The 14,707-nt window shown below is 47.4% G+C and overlaps 1 protein-coding gene across 1 annotated transcript in view; it reads left to right on the top strand.

Moving 5' to 3' along the window:
• Positions 1 to 14,707, top strand: part of LOC144159210 (serine/threonine-protein kinase ICK) — a 33,085-nt gene that overhangs the window by 1,991 nt on the left and 16,387 nt on the right. Inside the window, exon 2 of the mRNA XM_077690566.1 lies at positions 9,714 to 9,768. Within this exon, the coding sequence (XP_077546692.1) occupies positions 9,714 to 9,768 (55 nt within the window). The remainder of the gene's footprint in view (positions 1 to 9,713; positions 9,769 to 14,707) is intronic.

The following is a 14,707-nucleotide window of genomic DNA, read 5'->3' as shown; positions in this document are numbered from 1 at the left end:
TTCTGCCAACTGCTACCATTGTTTCGCTCGTATACAGCGCCGTCTGGCCGTGCTTTACGCGCTTGTGGCCTGGATGACTCGTAATGATGCGAAGCGGTTCCAGCTGCTAGTTAAACGTTCTATGTAGCATTTTCAATACACGCATGCCTTTCTGTAACACTGTTCGACTGGCCACTCGTAACAAAATAGCACGTGTACCAGAGGGGAAGAAACCACGTTAAAAAGTCTTTTTTTTTTTCTGTGACAGTTGATGTTGCGGTCCTTTACAGACGTTCTTAACAGCACCAAGAGTATCTAATAAAGAACAATGCCCTGATCTCGAACCGAGTGCTACAAAGGCTTCGCATGGACAACGGGAACTCTGTCCAACTAGGGCAGCGCAATAAACCTCAAGTCTCTTTCAGCGCGTGGTATACATCCTGATTGACTGCGCGGGGAATTCGGTGCTCTCTCCTGCGAAAAGCCACCTCGGCAGCATTAAAGACAGCGAATGCGCTGTATAATGTGTCGATAAGCGGTGGTACCACAAGCGGCGCATTCGAGCGCACTTCAATTTTCTGGAATACCGTCGCCGGCATCGAACGCATTCCTGTTCTGCCGCACCGATCAGTCCTTCAGTATATACTGCGGGTGAAAAACAGATGCAGGGGTCGGCCGCAGCCTTCACTGCCACCGTTCGGTCGATTCCTGTTCGAACCGGAATTTCGTGGCATACGGCCCGAAGCAACGGTGTTTTTTTCTGCCGGTGCAAGACGTCGTCCACGCGGCATTATACGTACGCGGCCAGCGCCATGCCGTGCGTCCTTGGTGCCGATGTCGTCAACGTTTCACGTGCCGTACCTCGCTCGCCACAACCACCGCTTAGACGGCGAAGCCCTAGCGACGATACGCTTCAGATGCTCCACCGGTCAGGCTCAACTGATTGGTGGATATATCGGAAGCGTACAGAAGAAACAGTTTGACCAGCCAATCAGAGGGCCCAAGCAGGCGTGAAAGAACTATCGATGGTGTGCGCTATAACCCAAGGGCTGTTGAATGACCCTTGCTTCTTCCTCCTGGCACTGCCCCCTGTCGACGTCTGGTGACGTCATTGGCGTGTATCGGGACTATGTTGCCGCTGCGTGAGAGGGTGGTCACGCTGGGTTATATCGTTCCCTTGTTCGTATGACGTGTGAATTGTTGATTTCCTGTGCTGCTGCTTCCCAGAGGAAACAAACAGGACCTCCTGGCACGCGATGTTGCGACCGGCTTTCAAGTATTCGTCGTGCCAGGCTCCGAACGGTTCGATGCCATCTTTTTTGCATAGTTGTGCTTAAAACAAGCAATCGCGTTGATTCTACAGAAGGGAGCGATCAGATACGGAATTATGGCCGGTCTACGTCATCCCTTCGGGGGCACGATGCTATACCGGACCTCCTCATAGGTAGTGCGCGCCATCGCCTTCGATGCGCCATCGATAAGAGCGCTAGTTTCCATGTTTGAACACAGAAAGCCAGTTCTAAAGAGCAACAATAGTTTAAACATAGCTCACGCAACTGGGTCAGCCGGTTTTCCGCTGATCTTGAGGCATAACAGGCAGGAGAAGCAGTCCGAGGCTAAAAATAAAAGCATTGATTGATACTGACCTCCGCTCAAATAACTGGGCAGCAAGGCTGTCAAAATACCAACGCAAGTGGAATTGCAAAACGACGAACTAACTTTGAATTGCAATTGATAATGGGGAATGGGGCTACAAACGCGATTTAGTAGCCATATTTCTCAGAAGGGGAAAAACGTTACCGAACGTTCTTTTCTCCCTTCAGCCACAATGCGACGGTAAGCCAGTACATTTGATACAACTCTCGGCGTCAACGTAATAATGCCGCGGCAGTTGGGACGAGAAAAGGTTAAGAGAGAGATTTAATGAATACCAAAGAGTTTTGCCCCACTAACGGCGGGGTTTGCTACTTGAGATAGGGGTGAATACAGTGAGGCGTAAACAGAAAAAAGAAGAGTAAATAATATGGTAAAAGCTAATAGATGACCACCAATGAAGGCGACACGACGCGGTACAACACCACTGTAGGCGTTCCTCAAGGTGGCGTTTTGGACCCCACGCTGTTAAGCATCTACCTCATCCGTATCAGGGAAGTGCTACCTCAGGGCATCAACATCTGAGCTTTTGGCAAAAGTCGCAGAAGTGTACAAGCCAAACTGCAAACTGCAAAAAGTGCTTATCTCAAACAAAAGAAAAAAAACTTGAATCTAAACCGATATGCTTATAATCTGCGCGGAGACTTCTTATCGCTCAACCGCTAACGGGAAACTCAGACCTCAAAAAATATTAAGCGCATCATAAAGCTCCACACCCATCGCCACTCAGCCCAATGTGCGCGCGCTTACTCGGCGCAGTATGTTTTCATGGGTGGTATGCGGAATACGAGCTCAAGAGATTGTGACCTACGTGACAGTGGCGGCACTCCGTCACTGCTTCCGGGCGTGCTAACAAAGATGACCCCGTGACCTCGCCAGAAAGTAACGAGGTCCCCGCTGAACTTTCGGGATTAATGCACGGGATAATTACGCGGAAGCTAACTGTGCGCGCTCAGTATATGGAAGTAAGACCTCGATCGATCATCCTCTGCGGCTGCCTCTTTCGCCTCCATCCCGCTTACCTCTGTGGTCAGCGATCTTCCTCCCCGTGACGCTGCTCTTCCTTTGTGCTATGATGGCGCTACGCTACACAATTATATACGCAATTGGAGCAGGGCTCGTTTAAACGAAACTACCCGTATGTACTTTTGAGCGAAGCTTATGTGGCTAGCGTTCTGTGTATTTTTTTTATGTCCCAGAACGAAAACACCGCAGGCTCCACGTGTCTTTGAAGCGTGAGGCGTTCTCGCGAGGCGTCGGAAGACGACCGGCCCGGTGTGTGTGTGTGCTATAGGCACGCGGTCACCACCAAAGTCGCACGGCGTTCAAAACCTGAATTAGAGCTCAAGCGTATACGTCTCATCACTTGGATATGCATATTGAGTAGATTAGTTAACAACAGGTACAATAAATAGTCAGGACCAACCTGACTTAGATTTCAATCTTATACGTCTCATTCCTGGGTAATCAGTTTGAGTAGATAAGTTAGCAACAATCACCATTTTCAAGATCGGTAGCGTCAAAAGAAATTAATGAATATTTTTTGTATACAAGACACTCTGGTTTGTTGGGGAGATAGGGGAAGGAGTTAGGGGTGGAAAAAGGTAATGTTTCGTATACGAGGTGAGCCTCCTTCACGAAGGGCCACAGTCCAAGCAGCACGTTGTTGACGTCATTCTTTGGGCATAGCCAGTCTTGTGGAGGTGTAAAGCTAGGGGGTTTGTGTCTTTTTCGGGTCTTTTCTAGGACGTTACATGGCCACCACAGTAAGTGGCTGATTGTCGGTCGATCTTGATGGCACAGGGAGCACAGAAGACGTTCTGGTCGGTATTGTTCCCAGCGAGCTAAGGTGTCCTCTGTGACGGCGTAACCAGTGCAGGCTTTGGTAAGAATCACATGTGCGGCTCGTGGGATGTTGCAGGGTATTGGATGCAGAAGTCGGGGAATTGTTGATGTGAGTTCTCTCTTGCGCTGTTGTTGAAGCGTCATCCTGCGGTCTTCAGGTGAAGGCTTAAAAGGAAGAGAGGGCGCTGGAGCCTCCGAGCGGTGGTTGAGTATTGTCTCCCTCGCGAGCCTATGGGCCTCCTCATTCCCGGGGTTGTCGCTGGGGCCAGGTATCCACTGCACTCGGATATCGATGTTATAGCCATGCTGGATGGTTTTGCAGAGTTATTTTTATTAGATAAGGCGTAGTGTGTCGTTGTAGAGGGGTGCGTCACGCTTTGATGGCCTCTAGGCTCTCCGTGAAGATGATATCCCGGGTTGTATGGGAGCTATAACGTCTGGGATCATGCGAGCACCCAGGAGGTTGGCCTGAAGTTCGACTTCGCTAGTGGAAATAAGTTTGTGTACAGAGCTGCGCGCTCGGTTGGCTTAAGTTCGTTGCAGCAAGCGGTACGAGGAGGCGATTTACATATAAAGCTCCATCAGTGTAGACGTTTGCTTCTGTTGTCTGCGCATTAGACATGACAAGTACTTGTGTCCCTCGTTGATAGGGTGTCTAGTCTTGTGGGAGTTCGTTGGTAGTGGCCTTGGGTGTGTAAACAATATATCTTCCTATGGCGGTATGGTTGGCTCGAACGCTGTAGCTTTGAAGAGGTGGTCGTCGAGTTCCAACTGACGTTGGCCTTTGAATGTGTGCAGACGCCTGTCCCGATGCGTTCGCGTCCGTTGAGCAGCGATCTTATGGAGTCAAGGAAAGTGGCCGTACCGGTATACCTCTTCTGTTTTAGTAAGGTGGCGTAGGCCGGTGACTACCCTCAGTGCCTGTAGGTATGACTATCCAGTTTGCGCATCTACATTTGAGTAAGTTAGTAGTGGATGGCGCCGTAACAGGCCCTCGACACGAGAACTCGACACGAGAAATATACGTGCAACGTCGGTTGTGGTGCCCCCAAACTTCTTAGAGATGCTTTTGATGAAGTGCAGTAGTTTTTTCCGTGTTGCTTCAGCCACGTTGTCTCTGCCTTGTGTATGTATCGATATGCCGAGGATCCGGATCCAGCTGTGGGTAGGTTGTGTCACGGTGCGACACGGCAATATTGGAGCCACCTTGTCTTTTTGGACTGGGTAGATTACTACTGTAAGAAAGTGCGTCTTTTCGGGAGATATTTGCATGCCAGCGGGACCAACTTCATGTTCAGTTATGAGAGGCGCATTCTGAAGCTCCTCACACGCCTATTCAGGGTTATCGTAGTCGCCTGAGTCTGTCCATAGTATTATTTCGCCCGCCGATATTGTGGAATCGTTCTATAGCGTTGTGTCAATTCGTCTCAGAACCGCGTTGAATAGGATCGGGGATATTACCGATCCGTGTGGTACGCCCACAAGTGTACCACCGACAAGTGTGGTACATGCACTTGTGAGCTTGAGTTTCCATCATATACGTCGTATGTACGACCACATAGGAAGCTTTTGAAGAGGTTGAACATTCGCTTCCCTGGGTGGGCATCCTCAAGGGCATTGACTACTTCATTAGTAACAGTATCGAATGCCTTCTTCAAGTCTACGGCGACAAAAATGTGCGGTATTTTTCTTTTATGTTAACACAGAGTCCTTCTAGGAGTCAAAATTAAAGTGTGTGCGTGTTCGTTCTTTCTCAGGGATGACCAGCGCTCAAGAGAAATAAAATTTGCTCATACTTTTCCCCTAAATTCGGGGGCGTGTCAAAAAACCTTGCTGGTCATCCACCTTCACAGAGTGGAATGGCTCATGACTTTTTACGGGATTTTCAAAGCTGTATTTTTCGAACAAGCGTCCGCGCTTCCGGTAGTTACAAGTGCCATTATGTCGGAAATGATGCAGAAAGCTATGTGCCTTAATTGTCATCTTTTTTAATCTGTTGACCTATTTCTAGTCATTCATTCGATACAGGCCGAGATTACACTGCGTCCCTAATCCGGACCACTGTTACTAGTTGGAATCACAGGAAGCATTTTATTTCAATGTAGGTAACTGCTACAGCGCTATTGGTAGGGGTTTTTAAATATACAAAACAGAGCGTGTACATTTTTCATGCTGAGTCTTCATCAGCCGGCCCGCATACACGGGAAGACGAAATCCGTGCTCTGTGATTTAGAATCATAAGCTTTGGCACGACCATTGTTTTAAAGAACGTTCGTTAGGAAATGTGCGGGGATAATTATTTAAGGCGCAATATCAGCTGGACAGAAGAGTTTGCATTTACAGTAGACTCTCGATAAACTGAACTTAAAGGAAACGAAAAAATTAATTAAATTGAATAGGAATTTCGTTCAGAGAGATGCGCAAAAGTGCAAATTAATGTGCGTACACGCTCTTAAGGGCATTTCATGGAACTCTAAGCACTGGAAGGGGAATGTAGCTGGTAGTTTTTCAGAAAGCAAGAAAACTACAAGAGGTTTAGGCATTCATAAAGTACATTTGGCAACAAATATATCACTGTGTCTTAAAAATGCGTGAAAATGCATCAAAGAGCCTCTTTCGAAGTCAAGAATGATGTCCATTCTTTTCTAACGTAAGCGCATGGTGTGCACGCCTCAGACCTCGAATTCACGAGTGCTTACGAGCCACGGAATTTAGAAGACGGCAACGCGGTAATGAAGCACGAATAGCACCACGATGGCACGAACGAGGCGGCAGGAGCTAAGCCATGTAACCTCGGCGACTTGAATCGAGCCCGAACGACTAGAACAAGTTAGAACGGTGGTTTGGGCTAGTTGGTGCATACTGAAATTCGAAACAGCGCAAAAAGGTGGGACAAGGGAACGACGACACAAGGACTAGAACAAGAACTCTGATGTTGCATTCGTCGGGCTAACACAGCTGACTACTAACGAACCGAGGCTTATGAGGCCAACGAGGCTTAAAAAAAGAAAACAAAAACGAAACAGCTGGAAGCAGAAAAAGCCGATGCTAATGGCCGTGGGTTTGACAAGAAGTTACATTTTCGGTTCCGTTTACACGGTGTGGGGGAAACTTTAGATCCTATTACCGAAAGTATTTTTTTACTTTATCTGAATACAAAACCAACCAGCTTACCAGGTTACAGTTCCGGTTAAGAGACAATTCCGTTTAAGCGATTTCCGTTTATCGAGATTCTACTGTACCTCGTTTACCCCGATAAAAAATACGCAAATTTTGAGCAGTATTGAATGCCGAGTGATTTATAGGTGATCCATCTTCAAGACGACCTTCACATAGACTGAACCCCTCCCCCTTAGCTTCTTCCTTTGGCCACAGGCCTTCCTTTTTATTAAATCTCACAACAACAGCAATTTAAAGAATCAATCATTCAACCCACCAACGCGATCAAAAACGAAATGTGTGGCTTACAGCACACAACAGCATTGAATTTAGCTACTATAGGGTCCGCATTTGTAGACTACTTGTTCTGCGCTGTCACTCGGTGTCGGGTACCCCAAAATCCTTTAGTCGCTTCGCTACGTTCATGCGATCCAGTCGCGATCGATATGAAGGTGAACGCTCGAGTACGGAACAAACAAGAAGCAGCCCCACATTACTGATTGTATAATGGTTTTATCATGCAGGAGACAAAGAACGGAAGAAAGCGGCTCTATCTTTATCTCCAACGTTCTGAAATCGCACGTTATCAGCTTCAAAAGCCCGCCATTCGATGCTTCCGCGATCACCTCCAAATTGATCGCAACTGTAAGGCTCGTACGATCTGCTATCGAACTCGCGACATCCAGTTAAAGAAGCGGAATCCCTGCGCCAGCGCACCACGGTGGCGAGGAATGTCTCTCTAATGACTCAGCCGTACGCGCAACTGGATTTTATTCGTAGCGAGGCGCCGGCATAACTGACCCGCTTTTCGCGTGGCTTGGCAATAAGGGCTTTTATCCCCCTCCCTCCTCCTCGAGTGATACGTCCATGTGCTACTACTATGCTCTTAACGCAGATCCTATTTTTAACGAGGGAAGCACAGTACGCTATAAGCCACCCCACTCCACTATTACAGCGCCTTTGTGGACCGGCTTTCTCTTTCTTCTACTTTTGCCCTTCGCCGCTCTCACGAGCTCGACTATTCCGAGGCACAAAAGGTGATGATGCTCGCGCGACCGTCGCCAGCGGTGCCTCCTCCGACGCATTATTATGAGCGTCTTGCGAACTCTGGCAGCGCTCCATTCTGAGCTGTAGCGCCCTGCGCCCCCTCATTAGCATCGTTATCGCGACGGATCAGCTGCGTATTGTTCGGAGCAGTTTCGTATCACTTTGGCGGGTGGGCGAGTACTCTAATGCAAGCGACGCTTATCTGCAACCGACATCCTCTTGGCGAAACGAGAGTGATGAAAAATCACTTTCATACCTCGCCGGAGTTCCATTAGTGACGTGTCACCGTTGAGCGTCTTAGTTTTTCTGTATCGTCTGTCTCTGCGGCTTCCTTTCCACGCGGAAAGGCTTAACCGCACCATTAAAGGTTCCTGGATTTAGTGCGGTCGTAAACGGTGGGTCATGACGAAGCCGATCGCCTTTGTTTAAAAGGCTTGAGTGCTTTGTATAGAGGCAGCCTCTTCCGGCATAGTAAAAAGCAGATGGCATAAAACCCGCGCACGTCTTCTGTGACGTCACATCACGTGCCTTGCCTATACACAGCATCATTCACAGAAGGGCTGAGTTCAAAGTCAATACCGCAGTGCACGTCTATGCAGTGGTATTGAACGGCTTCAATGCAACGAACCCTCCCCCCCGCCTCTTTTTTTAACCGTTTACAAACACAGTAACAAATTAGGTCAACTTCCAACCGGAAGTCAACAGAAGCCTGCGAAAACTCACGAGCCCGTCAGCTGAAGCTCGGGGCCATTTTATGAGCATATAAAATTAACCTATCGCAGAACGACCACGGTGAACTACATATTTTACTTTTTATAAAGCACACCACGAATAGCCTCACCTGCCCTGCTATGCGCAGTTTTGTGATATAATTTACTGTGATGTTTCTTGTTGCAATTCTTCTTCTTTTCTTTCTTTCTTTCTTCTTCTTCTTCTTCTTCTTCTTCTTCTTCTTCTTCTTCTTCGCCAACTGCAGGGCAAAGGCCTCTCCCATTAATCTCCAATTATCCCGGTCCTGTGCTAACTACGACCAATTTATCCCCGCAAACTTCTTGACCTCATCTGCCCATCTAACTTTCCGCCACCCCCTGCCACGCTTGCCTTCTCTTGGGATCCACTCTGTTACCCTGAATGACCAACGGTTATCTTGCCTTCGCATTACATGCATGCCCTGCCCCCACCCATTTCTTTTTCTTAATTTCTACTAATATGTCCTTAACACGCGTTTGTTCCTTGACCCACTCCGCTCTCTTCTTGTCCCTTAATGGTACAACTATCATCTTCCGTTCTATTGCTCGCTGAGTCGTCCTATATTTAAGTTATAGCCTCCTATGGTTCAACCCTTTTAGTGAGCTTACAAGTTTCTGCCCCGTGGGTGAGTACCGGTAAGATTCAGCTGTCATATACTTCCTTCTTATTAGTGGTTCGTAATAAGTATACGCACAAACAAACGGTTGACGTAGCCGGAAACGCCAGACGACCTTTAACCGCAACACCTCGTTGCCAATGTACGCCTCCTGGCTTGTTAAGCGTGCACTAACTCTGGCAGACGATACGTTTCAACGTTCCCGTTTCGCCCGACACAAACGCGACCTAACTGCCGACCACGGACGCAAGACTGCGTCTACCGAAAATATTCCTCCCCGCCGGCGGCTATCCGCCGGACGTTGGCCAAGTTTTCTGACCTGCCCAGGTAGACTTTGATTGAGCGTTCGTTCATTTTGATTCCTACTTGAGCAATACCGGCGGCTGTTCCGTGCGGTCGACCGGCCGGTTGGTCGCGAGGTGCTGGCATAATCAAGTCAATCAATCGACAAAGTGAATTGCGTAGGCGGTTGCACTTGATGAAGGGACCAGCGGCCCGGAAGTGGGCTCTGATGAATATTCACGACGCGTGTCCGGGCAGCGAAGAGCACGCAGCCAGACTGCAGCCCTGCCTCCGCTGCCGGAGGGCGACAGTCATTCTTCGCGAAGGGGGAGAGCGATGGAACGATAGCCGAAACGTCGTCTCCTTGTTTGCACCGTTGCAGGATGAAGAAAAAGTACTACTCCTGGGAGGAGTGCATGAACCTGCGCGAGGTTAAGGTGAGTGCGTGCAACTTTTTCTCGCTGTTGATTGGTCGAAAACCCGCTTCGTGTGAAGGTCGCGGGTTCGACACCCGTGCGGTGAGTCGGCCGCATTCCAACGAGTTCGCACAGCGGGAACGGCGGCATTTCCAAGTATGCGCAACGGCGTAATAGCGCAGAAAGCGACCCGAATAAGAATATGTGCGTAAGTTGCCGCCGCCAGGTCAGGAGTCACGGCGAAACAGGTGCAGTTGATTTGTTTTACAGAAACGATCGGCTAAAACGCCCCGCACCAATTATTTGTAGAAACAAGGAGAAGGTTGCAGGGTTAGACTGTCGACGGCAACGTAACGTTGGTCGAGGGGACCTCCTGCTATTAAAGAGAAAAATAGCACACGTCAATGATAAGACATAGGATGAAAACACCACGTTTAACAACGAATGTACCCGTAGTAACAAATTTACCACATAAAATCAGCAACAATCAGTCTAATGAAAATGAGGAGAGAGAAATAAAACCAGCTTTTGCGTGTTTTATAGCAATTAAGCATAGTATTCAAACCGTAGATAAAATGAACGCCCGATAAGCTATCATCTGATATTTGTTAGTTATAATTTGGTGTATGGATGAGCAAAGAACCCATCCAGCGATTTCTGGACACAATAATAGAGAACACCTCAATTTTATGCGCAGTGAAAACAAATAGGACTAATGTAAACAAAGGAATGCTCAAACGCCTTAAAAGTGCTGCTGCTGTCTGACATTTATATTACATTTAAACTAGGTGGAAAAACAGTTGGAGGGTGCACAAACGCACGCACATGTACACATGCTCGATTGATTGATTGATTGATTGATTGATTGATTGATTGATTGATTGATTGATTGATTGATTGATTGATTGATTGATTGATTGATTGATTGATTGATTGATTGATTGATTGATTGATTGTGTGGTTTGACGCGCTGAAGCTACACCCGGACTGTGATGCGCGCCGCAGTTGAGAGCTCTGAATTAATTTTGACCTCCTGGGGATCTTTAACGTGCGCCGAAATCTCAAATACACGGGCGTTTTCGCTCTTCGCCTCCATCAGAAAAGTATCCACCACGACAGCGATCGAGCCCGCGACCTTCTGCTCAGCAGCACAACTCCATAGCCACTGAGCCACCGCGGCGGTTATACGCGCACGCATACACACACACGCATGCACACCCACACACTTTGAAAAAAGCTTGAAAGTGGTTAACCCGCTCCAAACATAAAAGCAGATGAGATTGCATAAGCTATCAAAGGTATGGAAAGGCGCAAATAAATAGGTGGTGAGGGAATAACAGCCGGTCTATCGCACCATGGTGGATACATTGTAGTAGTAAAGCTCGCCAAATTATTCGCATGCGCTTCAAAACTTCAAATAGACCCCTCCATGAAAAAACGCGAACGTAACTCTAATTCACGCAAAGAGTGATTCTAAAGAGCTCAGAAATTACTGGCCCATCAGCCTACCACGTGTTGTATAGATGTTATTCACAAGGTGAATAACTTGTCAGATAATCGAAAGATGCGTAACATATGAAGTCTCTGTATTTGGTATTTATCGATTAAGAACAAAAACGGGCTCAGTAGCCACCATAGCTGTGGTGAAATGAGTGCAGGAGCCAGCCACAGCGCTCTTTGAGGACACCTACAAAAGATGCGCGAGTCGTCGAGTACGATACTTCTGCATAAGAAAGCTCAACGTTTTATATTAGGGAAAATGTCAGACAAGAAAACACAGTCTGTCCTAAATTATTCACAGAATGTCTAGAAGAGGTGCTTAGGAAACTCAATTGTGAAAGAACTTTTTGCTGGGCTAGTTGGGGAATAGTTACTATGATTTGTAGCGCAACAAAAAAAAACACGGGCGAAAAAACAGAGTAGACGAGACAGGCGCTAACTTTAGATGTGGTGCCCGTCTCGTCTGCTCTATTTCTTCGTCCGAGTTTTGTTGTTGTTGTTGTTGCGCTTCAAAGCATGGCATCAATTGTGAAAATCAGGATCATTTTTTCAAAACGCTATAAAAGTGTAAAATATCCGCAAATGTAATTTTTTTTACATCCTCCAAATGTAAAGATCAAAGTTTTTACGCTCGCATTATTTTTTTTCTCTTTGGTGCGACGCTATTGCCGCTAGAGCTGGCGCACTCGACAGGACCAGCATAGAAATATTTCCGAGCCAAACCTAGACCACGTATGAGCTTAGGTATAAGGCATGTAAAAGGAAAGTAAATGTAAAAGCAAGTTCCCCGTCTCTTCTCGTTATTAATCTTCATAACGTCAGTGTGATCGACCTAGTTTTTTTCTCTCTGTCTCGTGTGACGCCAATGCTTAATGCTGGGATTTTCAAACACTGGCGCAGTCGACAGGACCAGTATACAAGCCCAGCCTACACAGATACCGAGAGGAGCCCTTGCACGTGTCGCCCAGCTATAACGGACGTAAGAAAATGGAGAAGTAGGGACACCCAGCTTTTGCCCCGCATGTACTGATCTTCATAACGTCGTTGTGAAATGCGTCAAGGCGTATACGAGGTGAATAGGAGACGGGCGGAGAGCGTTGCCCCTGTTTTTGATCTGAAACGTTCCTACACGGAAATATCGGCACAAGGGCGTTTTTGTACTTTGTGTACCTCATCATCGACATGCGGGTTCGGCGGTCACGTAATCGATCGTGCGGCCTCGTGCTGGACAACGAAGCGCCCTTTGGCGGTAACTGGGCCGATACGGGGGGTTTGACCACGCCCCCGCTCTCGTCTTCGGTCTACCGGTAGGTGAAGGACCTCGCGTCCCACATTGGGGACTTTCTAATAACTTCGTAATGTCCGTGTGTGTCCTCATGGACGCGGAGCTTATTTTCATCCCGCTTTGTCGTTCGACACAAAACATTAAGAGAGATTTGGGGTGAAGAAGTAACGCCCAATTTCAATTTCGTCAGAGGTTATCAGATGTTTGTGATGAACTTCAATGACCAGCAAGGGCGAGAGGGTTGACGATGAAGGAATTGTGCGACGACTTCCATCTGCAATTCCTCTCCGTTCATTAAAGAAATCCGGAGAGGCAATTAGGGACGGAAGGTGATGCACGATTTCATTTGTTATCCATGGAGCCTTTCACACTACCACGAAACAAGGTGGCGATTCTCGTTGTATGGGCTTTAAATTCTGACAATAAATTGAGCCTCTTAGTCACATTTTCAGATTAAAATTTATCGCTTTTCTTCAGTTTGAATTAAACATTCATCGCGTTACGGGAGATAAACTATACTCGGGTACAGGTTAAGAACTGCAACGGAAGTTTCCACTGTGCCCCATCACCGCAACCGGATGTTACTCCGCGCGGCGCAAGTAGTGCGTTACTGGGAATATTTTGAACATGGCGCGAGCCGTTTTCATTATTTTTTAGAGTTAATATGCTTATAAACTACTGCAGTGTCGACAAACGAGCTATACGCAAGAAAAGGCAGACGATATCACGCATTCATAGCAGCCTCCTTTCAAAATGCGCGCGCCTGTTCACATCCGGTTCCGTCGCTTTGGCGGAGTGATACCGTACATGAGCTACGGCCGTTCTTAACTTGTTCCCGAGTGTAGTGCTGTAATTGTAGTACTTGCGCGCGTTTATTAAACCTTACGCTGACACTTGTTCGCCTGGTACTGAAACCTCGTACAGATAAGAGCAGGTTGTAAGTGATAAAATTGAATGATAATCAGCTCATTTCAACGAAAGAAAATTCTACTTTAAAGTCTGCCTGCGTGCGCACGTGTGTGTGTGCGCGAGTGCGTGTGTGAAGGGTGATCTGCCCCAGGCGTACACACACATTTGCACACACGGCATAATCTGACGCTGTAACAGCTCCAGAACGGTCAGAGCCTGCGGACAACGTACTACGAATGCTAACTTCTGCGCATACACCTGTATGCTTGTTTGCTCGCCCATGCCGAAGGTGCACTTATGCGTTTCATGCATACGAAAACTGATAAGATAGGGCGAGGACAAAGTTCAGCTTCCCCTTAAACTCTGCTATGCGTGATGCTCCGTCGTCACGCACACGGCAACGCTCATTCACCAAGCACGCATCCTACCGAGAAACTGAACGCATGCATGATGCGTCAAAAACAGAAAAAAAAAAGTCGGAGGTAGACGCTACGAACACGTAAGATCGTAAATCTTCATAAGCGCGCGAGTTTGTGTAGCCACATTTGTTTGTTTACATAGTCTGGCTAGTATTCTTTGAAAGCTGAAGAAAATTCCGCAGGACGCCCGTGGGAGAGCCGGTCTGTCTGTCTCGACTCGAGAATCGGTGCAAAACGTGAAATGCCGGCCGCCATCGTAATTGGGAAATATTAGGAAGAAAACTCAGCGTTAACGTGAGTGCTGGGCACGAATACAAGCTGCGCGTTCACGCTGTATAAGACATCCGAACGTTGCCGACGCGCGTCCAAATCTTCAAAAGCAACGCCTGACGGCATTTGAGCCCAGCTATATGGATCCCGCAAGCGATGATTCATAATTCACCGGTCCGTAGGGCTGATGAACACGCGATTTTAAGTCGAAACCAAAATCGAATATCGTGCCAAACACAGGCGAAGCTTAGGTAAGGTGAACGTATGAGCGTGTAGGCTCCCGCTGACACTGAAACGAAAGGTATGCACAATTAATGATCACTGAAGGTCATGAATTATGCGACACAAACTTGAGCCCTTACTGTGCACTTTAAGGGAAAGTTTAATTCAGTACAGCAGCAATTGAATTACGTATTCTATGGTTTCCTTCAATAGGAAACAAGCATCTCTTACCAAAGAAACTCGGTTGGAAGACAAACCAACTCAAATTAAGATAAATAAGTTGGCAGTGCCTATTCTGTGGACCACTGGACCTAAATAGGCTTCTGCTGCTGCTGATGATGACGATGATGATGAA

The sequence above is a fragment of the Haemaphysalis longicornis genome, unplaced genomic scaffold (assembly GCF_048455015.1).
Source record: "Haemaphysalis longicornis isolate Haplotype H1 unplaced genomic scaffold, Haemaphysalis longicornis Haplotype H1 scaffold_10, whole genome shotgun sequence".
In the NCBI taxonomy this organism is placed as follows: Eukaryota; Metazoa; Arthropoda; class Arachnida; order Ixodida; family Ixodidae; genus Haemaphysalis; species Haemaphysalis longicornis.
This window is presented reverse-complemented; position numbering and strand designations above follow the sequence as displayed.